We start from the raw sequence: 16,646 nt of genomic DNA on the forward strand, positions 1-16,646 counted from the left end.
TGATGCTTTTACCATCTGAGTCAATATGATATTTTACAAGAAAATTATGAACTAATTACCCAGAGAAAAGCAAATGCAACCAAGTTTTTATGTGAGTGCCAAAATCAGAAACTTTTATCTAGAAGACTATCTAAAGTCAGCTTGGTAAGGTAAGAGAATCTGACCACAAAAAATAAGAACTGACAAACACCCTCTTCAAAGCCTAATACTTTATAGAGGCTTTTCTTCCCAACATTGGGGCTAAAGGCCCAAAAAAGGGTTGCCAAGGCTGAAAACAGCTGGATAACCTTGTGAAATCGTGTACATTAAGATCAGAAATTCTGATCATAACAGAGTTGGTTGAAGCCAAAGGTGACAAGAGAGCAAAAGATAAGAAACCAGTAGTCTACAACAAATGCTAAAGAACTTCTCCAGGTGGGAAAGACAAGAAGAAAAAAAAAAAAAGACCTACAAAAACAAACCCAAAACAATTAACAAAATCATAATAGGAATATGCTGCTGCTGCTGCTGCTAAGTCGCTTCAGTCGTGTCTGACTACGTGCGACCCCACAGACAGCAGCCCACCAGGCTCCTCTGTCCCTGGGATTCTCCAGGCAAGAATACTGGAGTGGGTTGCCATTTCCTTCTCCAATGCATGCATGCAAAGTCACTTCAGTCATGTCCGACTCTGTGCGACCCTATGGACAGCAGCCTACCAGGCTCCTCTGTCCACCAGGCTCCTGGAATTCTCCAGGAAAGAGGACTGGAGTGGGTTGCCATTTCCTCCTCCAATAACAGGAATATACATAATGATAACTACCTTAAGTGTAAATGGGTTAAATGTTCCAACCAAAAGGCACAAACTGGATGAATGGACACAAAAACAAGACTCATATATATGCTGTGTACAAGAGACCCACTTCAGGCCTGGGGACACATACAGACTGAAAGTACGGGGATGGAAAAAGATAATTCATGCAAATGGACATCAAAAGAATGCTGGAATAGCAACACTCATGTCAGATAAAACAGACTTTAAAACAAAGACTATTACAGAGACAAGGAAAGACACTACATGATGATCAAAACATCAATCCAATTAGATAAAACAACTATAAATATTGATGTACCCAACACAGGAGAGCACCTCAATACAAGAGGCAAATGCTAGTAAGAGCCATAAAAGGGGAAATCAACAGTAATACTGTAACACTGGGAGATTTTAACACTCCACTTATACCAAAGGATACAACTGCACTCATCTCACACACTAGCAAAGTAATGCTCAAAATCCTCCAAGCCAGGCTTCAACAGTACGTGAACCGTGAACTTCCAGACATTCAAGCTAGATTTAGAAAAGGCAGAGGAACCAGAGATCAAATTGCCAACATCTTCTGGGCCTTCGAAAAAGCAAAAGAGTTCCAGAAAAACATCTACTTCTGCTTTACCGGCTACACCAAAGCCTTAAACTATGTGGATCACAACAAACTGGGGGAATTCTTAAAGAGATGGGAATACCAAATCACCTGACCTGTCCCCTGAGAAATCTGTATGCAAGTGAAGAAGCAACAGTTAAAACTGGACATAGAACAACACACTGGTTCCAAATTGGGAAAGAAGTACGTCAAGGCTGTATATGGTCACTCTGCTTATTTAGATTATATGCATCATGAGAAGCGCTGGGCTGGATGAAGCACAAGCTGGAATCAAGACTGCCAGGAGAAATATCAATAACCTCAGATATGCAGATGACACCACCCTTGTGGCAGAAAGTGAAGAAGAACTAAAGAGCCTCTTGATGAAAGTGAAAGAGGAGAGTGAAAAAGCTGGCTTAAAGCTCAACATTCAGAAAACAAAGATCATGGCATCCGGTCCCATCACTTCATGGGAAATAGATGGGGAAACAGTGGAAACAGTGACAGACTTTATCTTTTAGGGCTCCAAAATCACTGCAGATGGTGACTGAAGCCATGAAATTAAAAGATGCTTGCTCCTTGGAAGAAAAGCTATGACCAACCTAGATAGCATATTAAAAAGCAGAGACATTACTTTGCCAACAAAGGTCAGTCTAGTCAAAGCTATGGTTTTTCCAGTAGTCATGTATGGATGTGAGAGTTGGACTATAAAGAAAGCTGAGCGCCAAAGAATTGATGCTTTTGAACTGTGGTGTTGGAGAAGACTCTTGAGAGTCCCTGGGACTGCAAGGAGATCCAACCAGTCAATCCTAAAGGAAATCAGTCCTGAACATTCATTGGAAGGACTGATGCTGAAACTGAAACGTCAATACTTCGGCCATCTGATGTGAAGAACTGACTCACTAGAAAAGACCCTGATGCTGGGAAAGATTGAAGGCGGGAGAAGGGGATGACAGAGGATGAGATGGTTGGATGGCATCATCGACTTAATGGACATGAGTTTGAGTAAGCTCCCGGAGTTAATGATGGACCGGGAAGCTAGGAGTGCTGCAGTCCATGGGGTCACAAAGAGCTGGACACGACTGAGTGACTGAACTGAACTGATACCAATGGATAGATTATTCAGGAAGAAATAATAAGGAAACACAAGCTTTAACAGACACATTAGACCAGATACACTTAATTGATGTTTAGAGGACATTCCATCTGAAAGACGCAAAATACACTTTCTTCCCAAGGGCACATGGAACATTCTCCAGGGCAGATCCCATCTTGGGTCACAAGTCAAGTCTCAGTAAATTTAAGAGAATCGAAATCATATTAGGCATCATTTTTGACCACCCTGCTATGAGATTAGAAACCAATTACAGGGGAAAAAAGACCGTAAAAAACACAAACACATGGAGGTTAAACAATATGCTACTAAATCCACTCCAGTATTCTTGTCTGGAGAATCCCATGGACAAAACAGCCTGGCCGGCTACAGTCCACGGGGTCGCAAAGAGTCAGACATGACTAAGTGACTAACATACACACACACAAACACACACAACCCAGAGATCACTGAAGAAATCAAAAGAGGAAATGTAAAAAAGCCTAGAAACAAACGACCAAAAAAACACAATGAACCAAACCCTATGGGATGCAGCTAAAGCAGTTCCAAAAGGAAAGTTTATATAATAGCAATACAATTCTACCTCAAGAAACAAGAAAAGTCTCAAATAAACAATCTAACCTTACACCTAAAGCAACTAGAGAAATAACAAATAAAACTTAAAGTTAGAAGAATGAGAGAAACCATAAAGATCAGAGCAGAAATAAATGAAATAGAAACAAGACAATAGCAAAGCTGGTTCTCTGAGAAGATGACCAAAATTGATAAACCTTTAGTCAGACTCATCAAGAAAAAAAGAGAGATGACTCAAATCAATAAAATTAGAAGTGAAAAAGGAAAAGTTACGACTGAAATACAAAGGATCATAAGAGACTAATACATGTGAACAACCTCGAAAATATGGACAAATTCTTAGAAAGGTACAAACTTCCAAGACCGAAATCAAGAAGAAATATAAAATACGAGCAGATAAATCGCAAGTAATAAAACTAAAACTGTGATTAAAATCTTCCAACAAACAAATGTCCAGGACCAGAAGACTTTGCAGGCAAAGTCTATCAAATACTTAGAGAAAAGCTAACACCCATCCTTCTCAAACTCTTCCAAAAAACTGCAGAGGGGGAGGAACATTCTCAAGCTCATTCTAGGAGGCCACCATCACCCTGATACCAAAACCAGACAAAGCTATCACAAAAAAAGAAAATTATAGGCCAATATTACTGATAAACATAGACACGAATATCCTCAACAAAATACTAGAAAACAGAATCCAACAACACATTAAAAGGATCATTTACCATAATCAAGTGGAATTTACCCCAGGGATGTGAGGATTCTTCAAGATATACAAATCAATGTGATTGACCATATTAACAAACTGAAGAACAAAAACTGTATGTTCATTTCAGCTGATGCATACAAAGCTTTCAACAAAATTCAACACCCATTTAATGATAAAAAAAAAACTCTCCACAAGGTAGGCATAGAGAGAACCTACCTCAACATAAATAAAGGCCATATATTATATTACAAACCCAGAGCAAACATCATCCTCAATGGTGAAAAACAAAGCATTTCTCTAAGATCAGGAACAAGACAAGGGTGCCACATTTGCTACTATTCAACATAGTTTTGGAAGTCTTAACCACGGCAATCAAAGAAGGAAAAGAAATCAAAGGAATCCAAATTGGAAAAGAAGTAAAACCGTCACTGTTTGCAGAGGACATGATAGTATACACGGAAAATTCTAAAAATGCTACCACAAAACTACTACAGCTAATGAATGAATTCAGTAAAGTTGCAGGATACAAGATTAATAAGCAGAAATGTCTTGCACTCCTACACTAACAATGAAAGACTGGAAACAGAAATTAAGGAAACAATTCCATTTATCATTGCAACAAAAAGAACAAAATACCTAGGAAAAACCTATTTAAAGAGGCAAAAGATCTCTATGCAGAAAACTATTAAGATACTTATGAAAGAAATCAAAGATGACACAAAGATATACCATCTTTTTGGACTGGAAGAACCCATATTCTGAAAATGATTGTACTACCCAGAGCAATCTACAGATTCAATGCAATCCCTATGAATCCACCAATGGTATTTTCCACAGAACTGGAACAGAAAATTTTACAATTTTTATGGAAACACAAAAGACTCCAAACAGCAAAATCATCTTGAGAAAGAAATGGAGCTGGAGGGATCAGGCTCTCTGTACTACAAAGCTACGGTCATCGTGACAGCATGGTACTGGCACAAAAAAAAAAAAAAGAGAGAAAGATCAGTGGAGCAGGCTAGGAAGCTCAGCCATAAACCTGCACACCTATGGTCACTTAATCTATAACAAAGGAGGTAAGAATAGAAGAACAAAGAAAAGACAATCTCAATAAGTGGTGGTTGGAAAACTGGACAGCTACATGTAAAAGAATGAAATTAGAACATTTCTAACACCATACACAAAAATAAACTCATAATAGATTAAAGATCTAAATATAAAGCCAGACACTCTAAAATTCTTTAAGGATAAAATAGGCAGAACACTGTTTGACATAAATCACAGCAAGATCTTTTTTTGACCCACCTCCTAGTTATGAAAATAAAAACAAAAATACACAATTGGGACCTAATTAAACTTAAAAGTGTTTGCACTTAAAAGCAAAGGAAACCATAAACAAGACAAAGAGAAACCCCTCAAAATGGGAAAAAACATTGCAAAGGATTAATTTCCAAAATACACAAACAGTTCACGCAGCTCAATATTAAAAAAAAAAAAAAAACAACCAACCAAATCACATGTTTAGAAGATGTGAAGAGAGATTTCACCAAAGACACACAGATGGCCAACAAACACATGAAAAGGTGCTCAATATCACTAATCACTGGTGAAATGCAAATCAAAAATATAATGAGGTATCACCTCACTCCAATCAGGATGGCCATAATCAAAAACTCTATAAACAATAAATGCCATCAAGGGTGTGGAGAAAAGTGAACCTTTTTATACTGTTGGTGGCGATGTAAACTGATACAGCCACTATGGAGAACTAAAAACAGAACTATCACATAACCCAGCATTCCCACTACTGGGCATATTATACCCAGAGAAAACCATAATTCAAAAAAGACGTTTAAAAAGAAGACACATAAACCCCAATGTTCACTGCAGCACTATTTCCAACAACCAGGACAGAAGCAACATAGATGTCCACTGACAGATGGATAAAGATGCTGTGGTAGATATAGACAATGCAATATTACTCAGCCATAAAAAGGAATGGATGTGAGTCAGCTGAGCTGAGGTGGATGAACCTAAAGTCTGTTACACAGAATGCTTTATATTACAATATGTAAAACAAATAGCCATTGGAAAAATTGCTGTATAACACAGGAAGTTCAACCTGATGCTCTGTGACAACCTAGGGGGTCAGATGGCTGGGGCCTGAGAGGTGCTGGGAGGGAGGTTCAAGAGGGAGAGGACATATGTATAATTCTGGCTGATTCACAGTGTTGTATGGCAAAAACCAATACAACACTTAAAGCAATTATCCTCCAATTAAAACTAATTTTAAAAAAATTATTTGCAAAAAAAGATACAAGCACCCCACTGTCTACTGCAGCACTATTTACAACAGTCAGGACACAGAAGCAACCTAAACAGACATCAACAGAGGAATGGATAAAGAAGATGTGGTACATACATGCAATGGAATGTTATTCAGTGATAAAAAGAAATGAAATTGGGTCATTTGCCAAGAAGTAGATGAACCTAGAGACTGTCATACAAGCAGAGTCAGAAAGAAAAACAACAAATATTACATATTAACACATATATGTGGAACCTAGAATAGTAGTATAGATGCCTTAGTTGCAAAGCAGAAACAGACATACAGATGTAGACAAAAAACTTATTAATAACAAAGGAGAAGGGCAGTGGGATGAATTGGGAGATTGGGCTGACGTACATACACTTGCGCTTTGCGTTTAGTCCCTCAGTTACATCCAACTCTTTACAATCCCATGGGCTACAGCCTACCAGGTTGCTCTGCACCAAGGAATTTTCCAGGCAAGAATACTGGACTGCCATGCCATTTCCTATTCCAGGGAATCTTTCCAACCCAGAGATCGAGGTGATTCTTAACCACTAGCACCACCTGAGAACCCATATATACACTAGTATATATAAAATAGACAGCCAATGAGAATCCACTGAATAGCACAGGGACTCTACTAGGCTCCATGATGACCTAAATGGAAAAGAAATCTAAAAAAGAGGGGACATGTGTATGTATACATATGGCTGATTCTATGCAATATAGGAGAAACTGACACAGCAGTGTAAAGCAACTACACTCCAAAAAAAAATTCCACTGCAACACTACTGACACTAGCCAAGACAGAGAAGCAACCTTATAAAAAGGCAATGGATTTCAACAAGCTCTCTGACCTTAAGGGCAAGAAACTATGGCCAGGATGTCTGCAGGGTCATCCAAGTCTTGAAAGCAACCTGAGATGAAAAAGTCAGATGGACTTAGGTTTGCCTACATGTGGCAGGTAACTTCACTTAGGGATACCTACGAGTACTGAAAGATGAACTCCCCAGGTCGGTAGGTGCCCAATATGCTACTGGAGATCGGTGGAAACTAACTCCAGAAAGAATGAAGAGACAGAGCCAAAGCAAAATCAACACCCAGTTGTGAATGTGACTGCTGATGGAAGTAAAGTCCGATGCTGTAAAGACCAGTATCACATAGGAACCTGGAATGTTAGGTCCATGAATCAAGGCAAATTGGAAGTGGTCAAACAGGAGATGGCAAGAGTAAACGTCAGCATTCTAGGAATCAGTGAACTAAAATGGACTGGAATGGGTGAATTTAACTCAGATGACCATTATATCTACTATTGTGGACAGGAATCCCTTAGAAGAAATGGAGTAGCCATCATGGTCAACAAGAGTCCGAAATGCAGTCCCTGGATGCAATCTCAAAAACGACAGAATGATCTCTGTTTGTTTCCAAGGCAAACCATTCAATATCACAGTAATCCAAGTCGATGCCCCAACCAGTAACACTGAAGAAGCTGAAGTTGAACGGTTCTATGAAGACCTACAAGACCTTTTAGAACTAACACCAAAAAAAAAGATGTCCTTTTCATTACAGAGGACTGGAATGCAAAAGTAGGAAGTCAAGAAACATCTGGAGTAACAGGCAAATTTGGCCTTGGAATACGGAATGAAGCAGGGCAAAGGCTAATAGAGTTTTGCCAAGAGAACGCACTGGTCATAGCAAACACCCTCTTCCAACAACACAAGAGAAGACTCTACACATGGACATCACCAGATGGTGGATACCAAAAACAAGATTGATTGTATTCTTTGCAGCCAGAAGGAGAAGCTCTATACAATCAGCAAAAACAAGACCAGGAGCTGACCGTGGCTCAGATCATGAACTCCTTATTGCCAAATTCAGACTTAAATTGAAGAAAGTAGGGAAAACCACTAGACCATTCAGATATGACCTACATCAAATCCCTTACCATTATACAGTGGAAATGACAAATAGATCCAAGGGATTAGATCTGATAGAGTGCCTGAAGAACTATGGATGGAGGTTCATAACACTGTACAGAGACAGGGATCAAGACCATCCCCATGCAAAAGAAATGCAAAAAGTCAAAATGGTTGTTTGACGAGGCCTTACAAATAGCTGAGAAAAGAAGAGAAGCTAAAGGCAAAGGAAAAAAGGAAAGATATACCCATTTGAATGCAGAGTTCCAAAGAATAGCAAAGAGAGGTAAGAAAGATCCTCAGTGATCAGTGCAAAGAAATAGAGGAAAACAATAGAATGCAAAAAACTAGAGATCTCTTCAAGAAAATTAGAGATACCAAGGGAATATTTCATGAAAAGATGAGCACAATAAAGGACAGAAATGGTATGGACCTAACAGAAGCAGAAAATATTAAGACGAGATGGCAAGAATACACAGAAGAACTGTACAAAAAAGATCTTCACATCCTAGATAAACACAATGGTGTGATCACTCACCTAGAGCCAGACATCCTGGAATGTGAAGCCAAGTGGGCCTTAGGAAGCATAACTACAAACAAAGCTAGTGGAGGTGATGGAATTCCAGTGGAGCTATTTCAAATCCTGAAAGATGATGCTGTGAAAGTGCTGCACTCAATATGCCAGCAAATTTGGAAAACTCAGCAGTGGCCACAGGACTGGAAAAGGTCAGTTTTCATTCCAATCCCAAAGAAAGGCAATACCAAAGAAAGTTCAAACGACCACACAACTGTACTCATCTCATTTGCTAGCAAAGTAATGCTCAAAATTCTCCAAGCCAGGCTTCAACAGTACATGAACCAAGAAGTTCCAGATGTTCAAGCTGGATTTAGAAAAGGCAAAGGAACCAGAGATGAAATTGCCAACATCCGCTGGATCATCGAAAAAGCAACAGAGTTCCACAAAAACATTTATTTCTGCTTTATTGACTATGCCAAAGCCTTTGTGTGGATCACAACAAACTGTGGGAAATTCTTAAAGAGATGGGAATACCAGATCACCTGATCTGTCTCCTAAGAAATCTGTATGCAGGTCAAGAAGAAACATGGAACAATATGGAAGAACAGACTGGTTCCAAATTACGAAAGAAGTACGTCAGGGCTGCATATTGTCACCCTGCTTATCTAACTTAGATGCAGAGTACATCACACGAAATGCCAGGCGGGATGAAGCACAAGCTGGAATCAAGACTGCCGGGAGAAATATCAATAACCTCAGTATGCAGAGGACACCACCCGTATGGCAGAAAGTGAAGAACTAAAGAGCCTCTTGATGAAAGTGAAAGAGAAGAGTGAAAAAGTTGGCTTAAAACTCAACATTCAGAAAACTAAGATCATGGCATCTGGTCCAATCACTTCATGGCAAATAGGTGGGGAAAGTGCAAACAATGACAGACTTTATTTTGGGGGGCTCCAAAATGGTGATTGCAGCCATGAAATTAAAAGACACTTGGAAGAAAAGCTATGACCAACCTAGACAGCATATTAAAAAGCAGAGACGTTACTTTGCCAACAAAGGTTAGTTTAGTCAAAGCTATGGTTTTTCCAGTAGTCATGTATGGATACAAGCATTGAATTATAAAGAAAGCTGAGCGCTGAAGAATTGATGCTTTTGAACTATGGTGTTGGAGAAGACTCTTGAGAGTCCCTTTGACTACAAGGAGATCCAACCAGTACATAAAGGAAATCAGTTCTGAATGTTCATTGCAAGGACTGATGCTGCAGCTGAAACTCCAATACTTTGGCCACCTGATGTGAAGAACTGACTCACAGGAAAACACCCTGATGCTGGGAGAGACTGAAGGCAGGAGGAGAAGGGGACAACAGAGGGTAAGATGGTTGGATGGCAACACAAACTCAATGGACATGGGTCTGGGTGGACTCTGGGAGTTGGTGATGGACAGGGAACCCTGGCATGCTGCATGCAGTCCATGGGGTCGCAAAGAGTCGGACACAACTAAACTGAACTAGTACTCTTCCTGACTCTCCTTAACATACGTAGATCATTCATTAACACCATATGATCGCATGCCAAGATGAGTAACACAAGTTCTCACCATAAAAATAAAAAGTTCAGAGAAAAGAAGAGACTGATGTGGCCCAGAGCAGCACTGCTCAAATATTAAATGTTATAAATCACCTGAAACAACAGATCAAGAGAAATTCTGAGATACTGTGTTTCTGTCTTTCTAACAAGCTACCAGGCAAGGCCAATTCTGCTTGTCTTGCTGGTCCTTGGACCAGACCTGGAGTATCAAAAGTGTAATATACATAAGGAAGGTTAAGATTCAGACTGGTTTAGGGGGATCAAAGAGGGTTTTTACGTGAAAAGTCCAATAGGAAGAATTAGCTTGATCTTACCTAGGAATAAAGAGATCACCTGACTACAATGACAATTAACTCGTCCATTCTATAAGGATACACTGAGTACCGACGGCACAACGTACATAAAAAACAGGCTGTCAAGTCTATTGGAATGGACAGTTAACATTACCGAGGGATACCATTTCACACAAGGAAAGCAAGTCATCTCACTGTCCATTAACTTGTAGAAGAGGAAAATTATGTTCTACGCATGCAATGAAATGCTAAGTAGTAATGACAATGAATGAATTAGAGCTCCTCACTCTGGAACAGAATAATCTCAAGATAATGGTGTGAGATACATATATTTATGATTCAAGAAACAGGTGAACATGCAATATGATTTAACTAACACTTCATCCTTTTTATTAATATAAACACACCAAAGTAAACAAGGCATTCGGGGATACTCTGTGTGATACAGCTATAAAGAAAACCAAAAAATTACTGAAACAAAGCTCACAAGAGTGATTACAGGTATAAAACAGGGATGGGAGAAAAGCATGAAATGGAAAGGACTTCATAGAGACTAAAAATTCTATTTCTCAAGTTAAAAGCCAGGTAAATGGATATTTATTCTGTGATTACTTAAATTATGTATTAAAGACATTATTTTACATGTATATCCTGTTGTTTTACAGTTTTTTACTAATGTTACCAATGATCTTATTAAAAACTAAATCAAGAAACTGGTGATGGCAGATTCTAGTAGCATTGAGTTGAAGAAAGATTGGAAGACCACAAATACAGATGAATTATTTAACCACTGACATCAAAGGAAAGAAGTGGGAAAAAAAAAAAAGAAAAAAAAAAAAAAAGAAGAAGTGGGGACTAAGAATGAACACAAGTGAAAGTCGCTCAGTCGTGTCCAGCTCTTTGCAACCCCATGGACTATGGAATTCTCCACAGTCCACAGAATTCTCCAGGCCAAAATACTGGAGTGGGCATACTTTCCCTTCTCCAGGCGAACTCCCCAACCCAGAGATCGAACCCAGGTCTTCCACAATTGCAGGTGGATTCGTTACCCACTAAGCCACAAGGGAAGCCCAAAAATACTGGAGTGGGTAGCCTATCCGTTCTCCAGTGGATCTTCCCGACCCAGGAATTGAACCAGGGTTCAATTCTGCATTGCGTCTGCATCTGCATTGCAGATGGATTCTTTACCAACTGAGCTATCAGGGAAGCCCAAGAATGAATGCAAAGTGCTAAGTAAAAAGAGACAGGGTTGGACATTTTAATATGGAAAAGCCTGACAATCGCCACGTATTAAGAGAAAGGTATAAGTAAAGATTGATGAAACAAAACTAAAGGTTCGAAAAGAAAGGCTCAAGAAGAAAAGGAAATCTGGTCCTGGCTATCACCAAGGTGCCAGAAACAAATGTGATTAAACATCAGACTAAGCAAATTAGTCCTGGGTGGCTGGAATGAGCCATTCCTATGAAGCATGGGAATAGTGGCATGTTAACCTGAACACAAAAGCCAAGGACATCTTGGTCAGCCTTGAACTCATTGCAAAGGCACTAAAAACATTTCAAGAGGGAAGTTAACCATGTCTGAACTTTCACATTAAAGTGCATGTTTTAATAAAAGTATGAAGGATGGACTGAAGCAGGCTAAGAGAACAATTAAAGACGCTATGAAAATAATCTACAGAAAAAGATATCAGAACATGAAATGGAAGTACTACAAAAAGAAACTAAAATACTTTTTTCATCAATTTATCCTATCTATCTCAATTAACTAATTCAGTTTTGGAACATAACAGATGAAAAGTCGTAATACCTGTCTGCCCTCAGTAGCTTGCATTCTACTGGGGGAGAAAAACAAGAAAACAAACAAAACAATTGCAAGTAGTGGAAAATGCTATAAAGGAAATGAAGGTGATGTAATGGAGAGTAATGGGAATGAAGCTATGTTTTACACGGTAGTTAGGCAAGGCCTCTCTTGAGATGCTGACACTTAAGCCAATACCTTAAAGGCTCAAAAAAAAAAAAGCCACGGAGTAGGAAGATATATTTCAGACAGTATTTCAGGCTGAGAAAATAAAACACTGAAAGCTGGCTGTGACTGAGGCTTAGAAGAAAGTAGGTGAGTCTGAAGAAAGAGACAATAATAGCAGGGCCTTGAAGACTGAGTAAGAATACTACATTTTAAGTGGATCTGGTTGGTGGAATCTAGAAGAAAAGCAAATGAAATGTGATATATTTTGGACATAGAACCAACAGAATTTGCTGAGGGACTGGACGCCAAGGGTAAAATAAGAACAAGCATACCTTAATGCTCAGGTTTTGACTTTTCAAACAGGTAGATAGCAGTTCCATTTACTAAGATAGGAAAGAGTGAGGTAAGATTGATGCGTGGAAGAGAAGCAGGGCAAGAGTCAAAAATTTTATTTTGGACACATTAAGTTTGAAGTTCCTATGAGATATCCTAACAGTGACAGCAAGATGCGTAAGAGTAGCATTCAAGAACCACCTCTGACAAGAAACATAAACCTACGAGTTATCAGAATACAAATTTAATATTTAAAATCTTGAAAAGAGGGCCTTAAAGAAAGTCTACTACTATAACTGTTGCAAATGTAACAGCAGCAGCTAAAAGTACATGTTAACACCTTTTACCATTTAACTTACCAAGCACAAAGAGATTAATAATATGCCCGACGTCATTCAGCTAATTTTAGCGCTGGATTTCAAGCCAAGCCGTCTGACATCAAAGTTGCGCTTTCATCTGCTTTGTCAAGCAGAGACCAGGTGGAAGGACGCCTAAACCCAAATCCCAAGGCACTCCAATATTCACAAAGAGGGAAAGAAGTCAACATAAGGTATTTATTCCAATAACGCGGTTTCACGTAACCGCTGAACCACAGGCTCAAAAGTGGCTACAAACTAATCTCCACTTGGAAAGTTACAGATGTCAGATCCCAACAGGGAAACAAAGTTTACTCTTCCCTTCCAAAAGCCCTATATCCGTATCGACACCTCCGTCACATACTTGCCTCCCAGAATAGTCATTCTCCAAATACCCTGTCCCAAGCATCTCAAAACAAGCCCCCAAGAAATCTGTCACACACACACACACCCGAGCCCAGGTCCACTTTCTGAGTCCTCAACTCCCCGATGAGACGGCAGAGAAGGAGGCCGCGTCTTCCGAACATAAAGTGAAGATAAAGACAGAAGGTTTTACAGGAAATCCTTGGCCCAGCTTCAGCAAGCCCAGAGGGGAGACTGCCGGAGAGCACGCCTGGCAAGACCGGGCTGGGAACTGAGCTCCCCACGTGGGCCGGGAGAAAAGGAACCCCACTCACCAAGCCATCTATCTGCACTTGCTTCACGGCTGAATCTCCGGATCCTCCTTTGCCTTTGCCTTTGCCTGCAGCGCCGGTGGTAGAGCTGGAAGAGGTGGCAGATGAACCGGTGCCTTCCTTGCGGGACGCCATCTTTCCAGCCGGACAGGAAAAGAGAAACGTGAGTTGCCGGAAGCGGAAGTAAAGTTTCACTTGACGTCAGGCGCAGTCTGGCGTTCGATGGGCGGAGCTGTTAGGGAAGGCGGGCGGGGCTGTTAGGGAAGGCGGGCCGGGCTGTTAGGGAAGGCGGGCGGGGCTGTTAGGGAAGGCGGGCGGGGCTGTTAGGGAAGGCGGGCGGGGCTGTTAGGGAAGGCGGGCCGGGCTGTTAGGGAAGGCGGGCGGGGCTGTTAGGGAAGGCGGGCGGGGCTGTTAGGAAAGGCCGGCGGGGCAGGCCCCGCTCCCTTCTCTTTTCCAGCCTTTCTTCGGCAGTGGAACGCCTTGCGCATGTGCATTGTGCTTTTGGGGGCTTCTTTCGTATTGAAAACTTTAAGAAAGGCAAAAAGAAATTTTTGAAAGTGTTTTCCCCTTTATGTTTAATCGGTATTCACTAGGTAGTGAATCATAATTGCTTTATAGCTAGCATTCATGTAGCGTGTCATTCGTATAAAGTGCTTTCACTTCTAATTTTTTTAATTAATCGGTAGTCCCAATGTGACAAACTATGAAGAGCTGTACTTACTTCAATAGCATATTTGGCAATTGAGACATGATTTGTCAAACGTCATTCTGTTCATTAATGGCGAGCTTATATTGAAGGTTTTTTTTAATTTCTTTCCAATTTTTGTCCTTGGCAATATCTAAGATTTTCCAGTCATGTATGTTAATCACACTACATGTGAAACTGATTGGTGTCATTTCAGGGGGGCTCTGAAGAGCTCCAGTACTATAGTCCTTTATGTCTCAGTACACAGAAGAATTCAACAAGAGCAAAGTGGTAGATAAAAAGTGATTTGTTAGAGTAGAACACTTGTGAGGCTTACAAGCAGGTGGGCAAGAAATGCCATGCCCCAAGAACTAGTTGGCTACAGCTTTATAATCAAAGGAAAAGAGGGAAAGAGGAGATAACCTCCCTTGTCTTTCTTGAGTAGACATCATGTTTTCATCATTAGCTCCTCTAGGCTGAGCAGGGGAGTTTTTCTTGTCCCTGTGTGGTCAAGCTAGGTCCACAAATTACTTTTTATGCATGCAGGGAGCATTTCGGAGGGATCATTGGGCAGGATGTGGGTCTCTTGCCACCATTGTTTTATTGTTTGTTGGTGTGTCCCATGCTTCTCCTGCATGGTTTTCTTGCTAAGCAAGCCTGCTTGGTTTTGTGGTGAGGCAAACCTGCTTTCTCAAGTAATCATTAACTTACAGGGGTCTCCCATATTTTTCTACTTATAGAAAATCCCTAGTGGGATTAACTATTTAATCACCTATTTTATCCTGTCATTCTGTCCCTACCACTGGGTTTTTGTAATCTAACCCTAACTAGAAAGGGCCTAGAAGTGATAGGGACAGAATGCGTGCGTGTGTTCTAAATTGCTTTAGTCCTATTGAACTCTGTGCAACCCTGTGGGCTGTAGCCCCCAGGCTCCTCTGTCCATGAGATTCTCCAGGTAACAATACTGGAGTGGGTTGCCATGCCCTCCTCCAGGGGATCTTCCCGACCGAGGGATCCAACCCACATCTCTTACATCTCCTGCGTTGGTAGGTGGGTTCTTTATAGCTAGCGCCACATGGGAAGCTCAGGGACAGAATGTGAAAGTGAAAGTCGATCAGCCATGTCCAACTCTTTGTGAACCCATGGACTAGATAGTTCATGGAATTCTCCAGGCCAGGATACTGGAGTAGGTAGCCTTTCTCTTCTCCAGGATCTCCCCAACCCAGGGATTGAACCCAGGTCTTCCGCACTACAGCGGGATTCTCTACCAGCTAAGTCACCAGGGAAGCCCAAGAATAACTAGAGTGGGTAGCCTATCCCTTCTCCAGCAGATCTTCCCAACCCAGGAATTGAACCAGGGTCTCCTGCATCTCACGTGGATTCTTTACCAGCTGACCTTCCAGGGAAGCCCAATAAGATGAACAAATAGTTAGCTTAGAAACCCCATTAGGGAATTGTAGATAGAGAGGGAACTTTAGGGGGATTTGGGAGACTACAGTAAGACTAAGGACTGCTCAAGAAAGTAATGGAAAACTTTCTGAAACAATGTGAGCCTACTTGAATCATAAAGCAAAGCAAGTCACTTAGCATCAAAGTCAGATTGGTTTGCTTAACGATAAAATCAAGCTAACCTGCTGGCAACAAAGCCATGCAACAAAAACAGGAGACATGCCCCAAAACAATAAAACAATGGTGCCATGAGACCTGCATCCTGCCCAGTAAGCTAAGGGAATTAATAACCCCCCAAAACATTGTTCTTTGGCCCCTAAGACATGTTCTTTGTGCCATTCCCCCCAAATAATAAAAAAATTGTAGAAAATAACTACAATCTGTCCAGTGCTATCAAGTTAATGACTTCCAAAACAGGATCTGCACACACACACACACACACACAAAATCATTTATGGGAAGATGTGTTCTCAAAATGAAAGTCACCAATATACTGAAACCTAAAAATATGTTTCCAAAGCGCTGTGACAGTCTTGGCTTGACCATATGGGGAGGGACAAATAAACTTCCCTGCCCTACCCAGGTAGGAACTGGTGTCCAAACATGAAGCTTAGTTAAGAAAAACAAAGATCTTCTCCCCCTCCTCTTCCTCTCATTATAAAAATGTAACCCACTGAGCACTCAGGGCAGTGCAACATTTGCCTGCATGCTTGTGAATCTTACAAGCATCCTATTCAAATAAATCACCTCTCATCTATCACATTGCCTCT

At 40.6% G+C, this 16,646-nt stretch overlaps 1 protein-coding gene across 1 annotated transcript in view; it reads right to left on the reverse strand.

Moving 5' to 3' along the window:
- The window catches only part of EIF3H (eukaryotic translation initiation factor 3 subunit H), a 95,378-nt gene extending 81,476 nt beyond the window's left edge, over positions 1 to 13,902 (reverse strand). Inside the window, exon 1 of the mRNA XM_086336334.1 lies at positions 13,746 to 13,902. Within this exon, the coding sequence (XP_086192460.1) occupies positions 13,746 to 13,877 (132 nt within the window). The 5' untranslated portion in view covers positions 13,878 to 13,902. The remainder of the gene's footprint in view (positions 1 to 13,745) is intronic.
- Between the last annotated feature and the right edge of the window lie 2,744 nt (positions 13,903 to 16,646).

Source organism: Bos grunniens, chromosome 14 (assembly GCF_055505025.1).
Source record: "Bos grunniens cultivar Pamir isolate PY7600 chromosome 14, Bosgru_T2T1.0, whole genome shotgun sequence".
NCBI classification, from domain to species: Eukaryota; Metazoa; Chordata; class Mammalia; order Artiodactyla; family Bovidae; genus Bos; species Bos grunniens.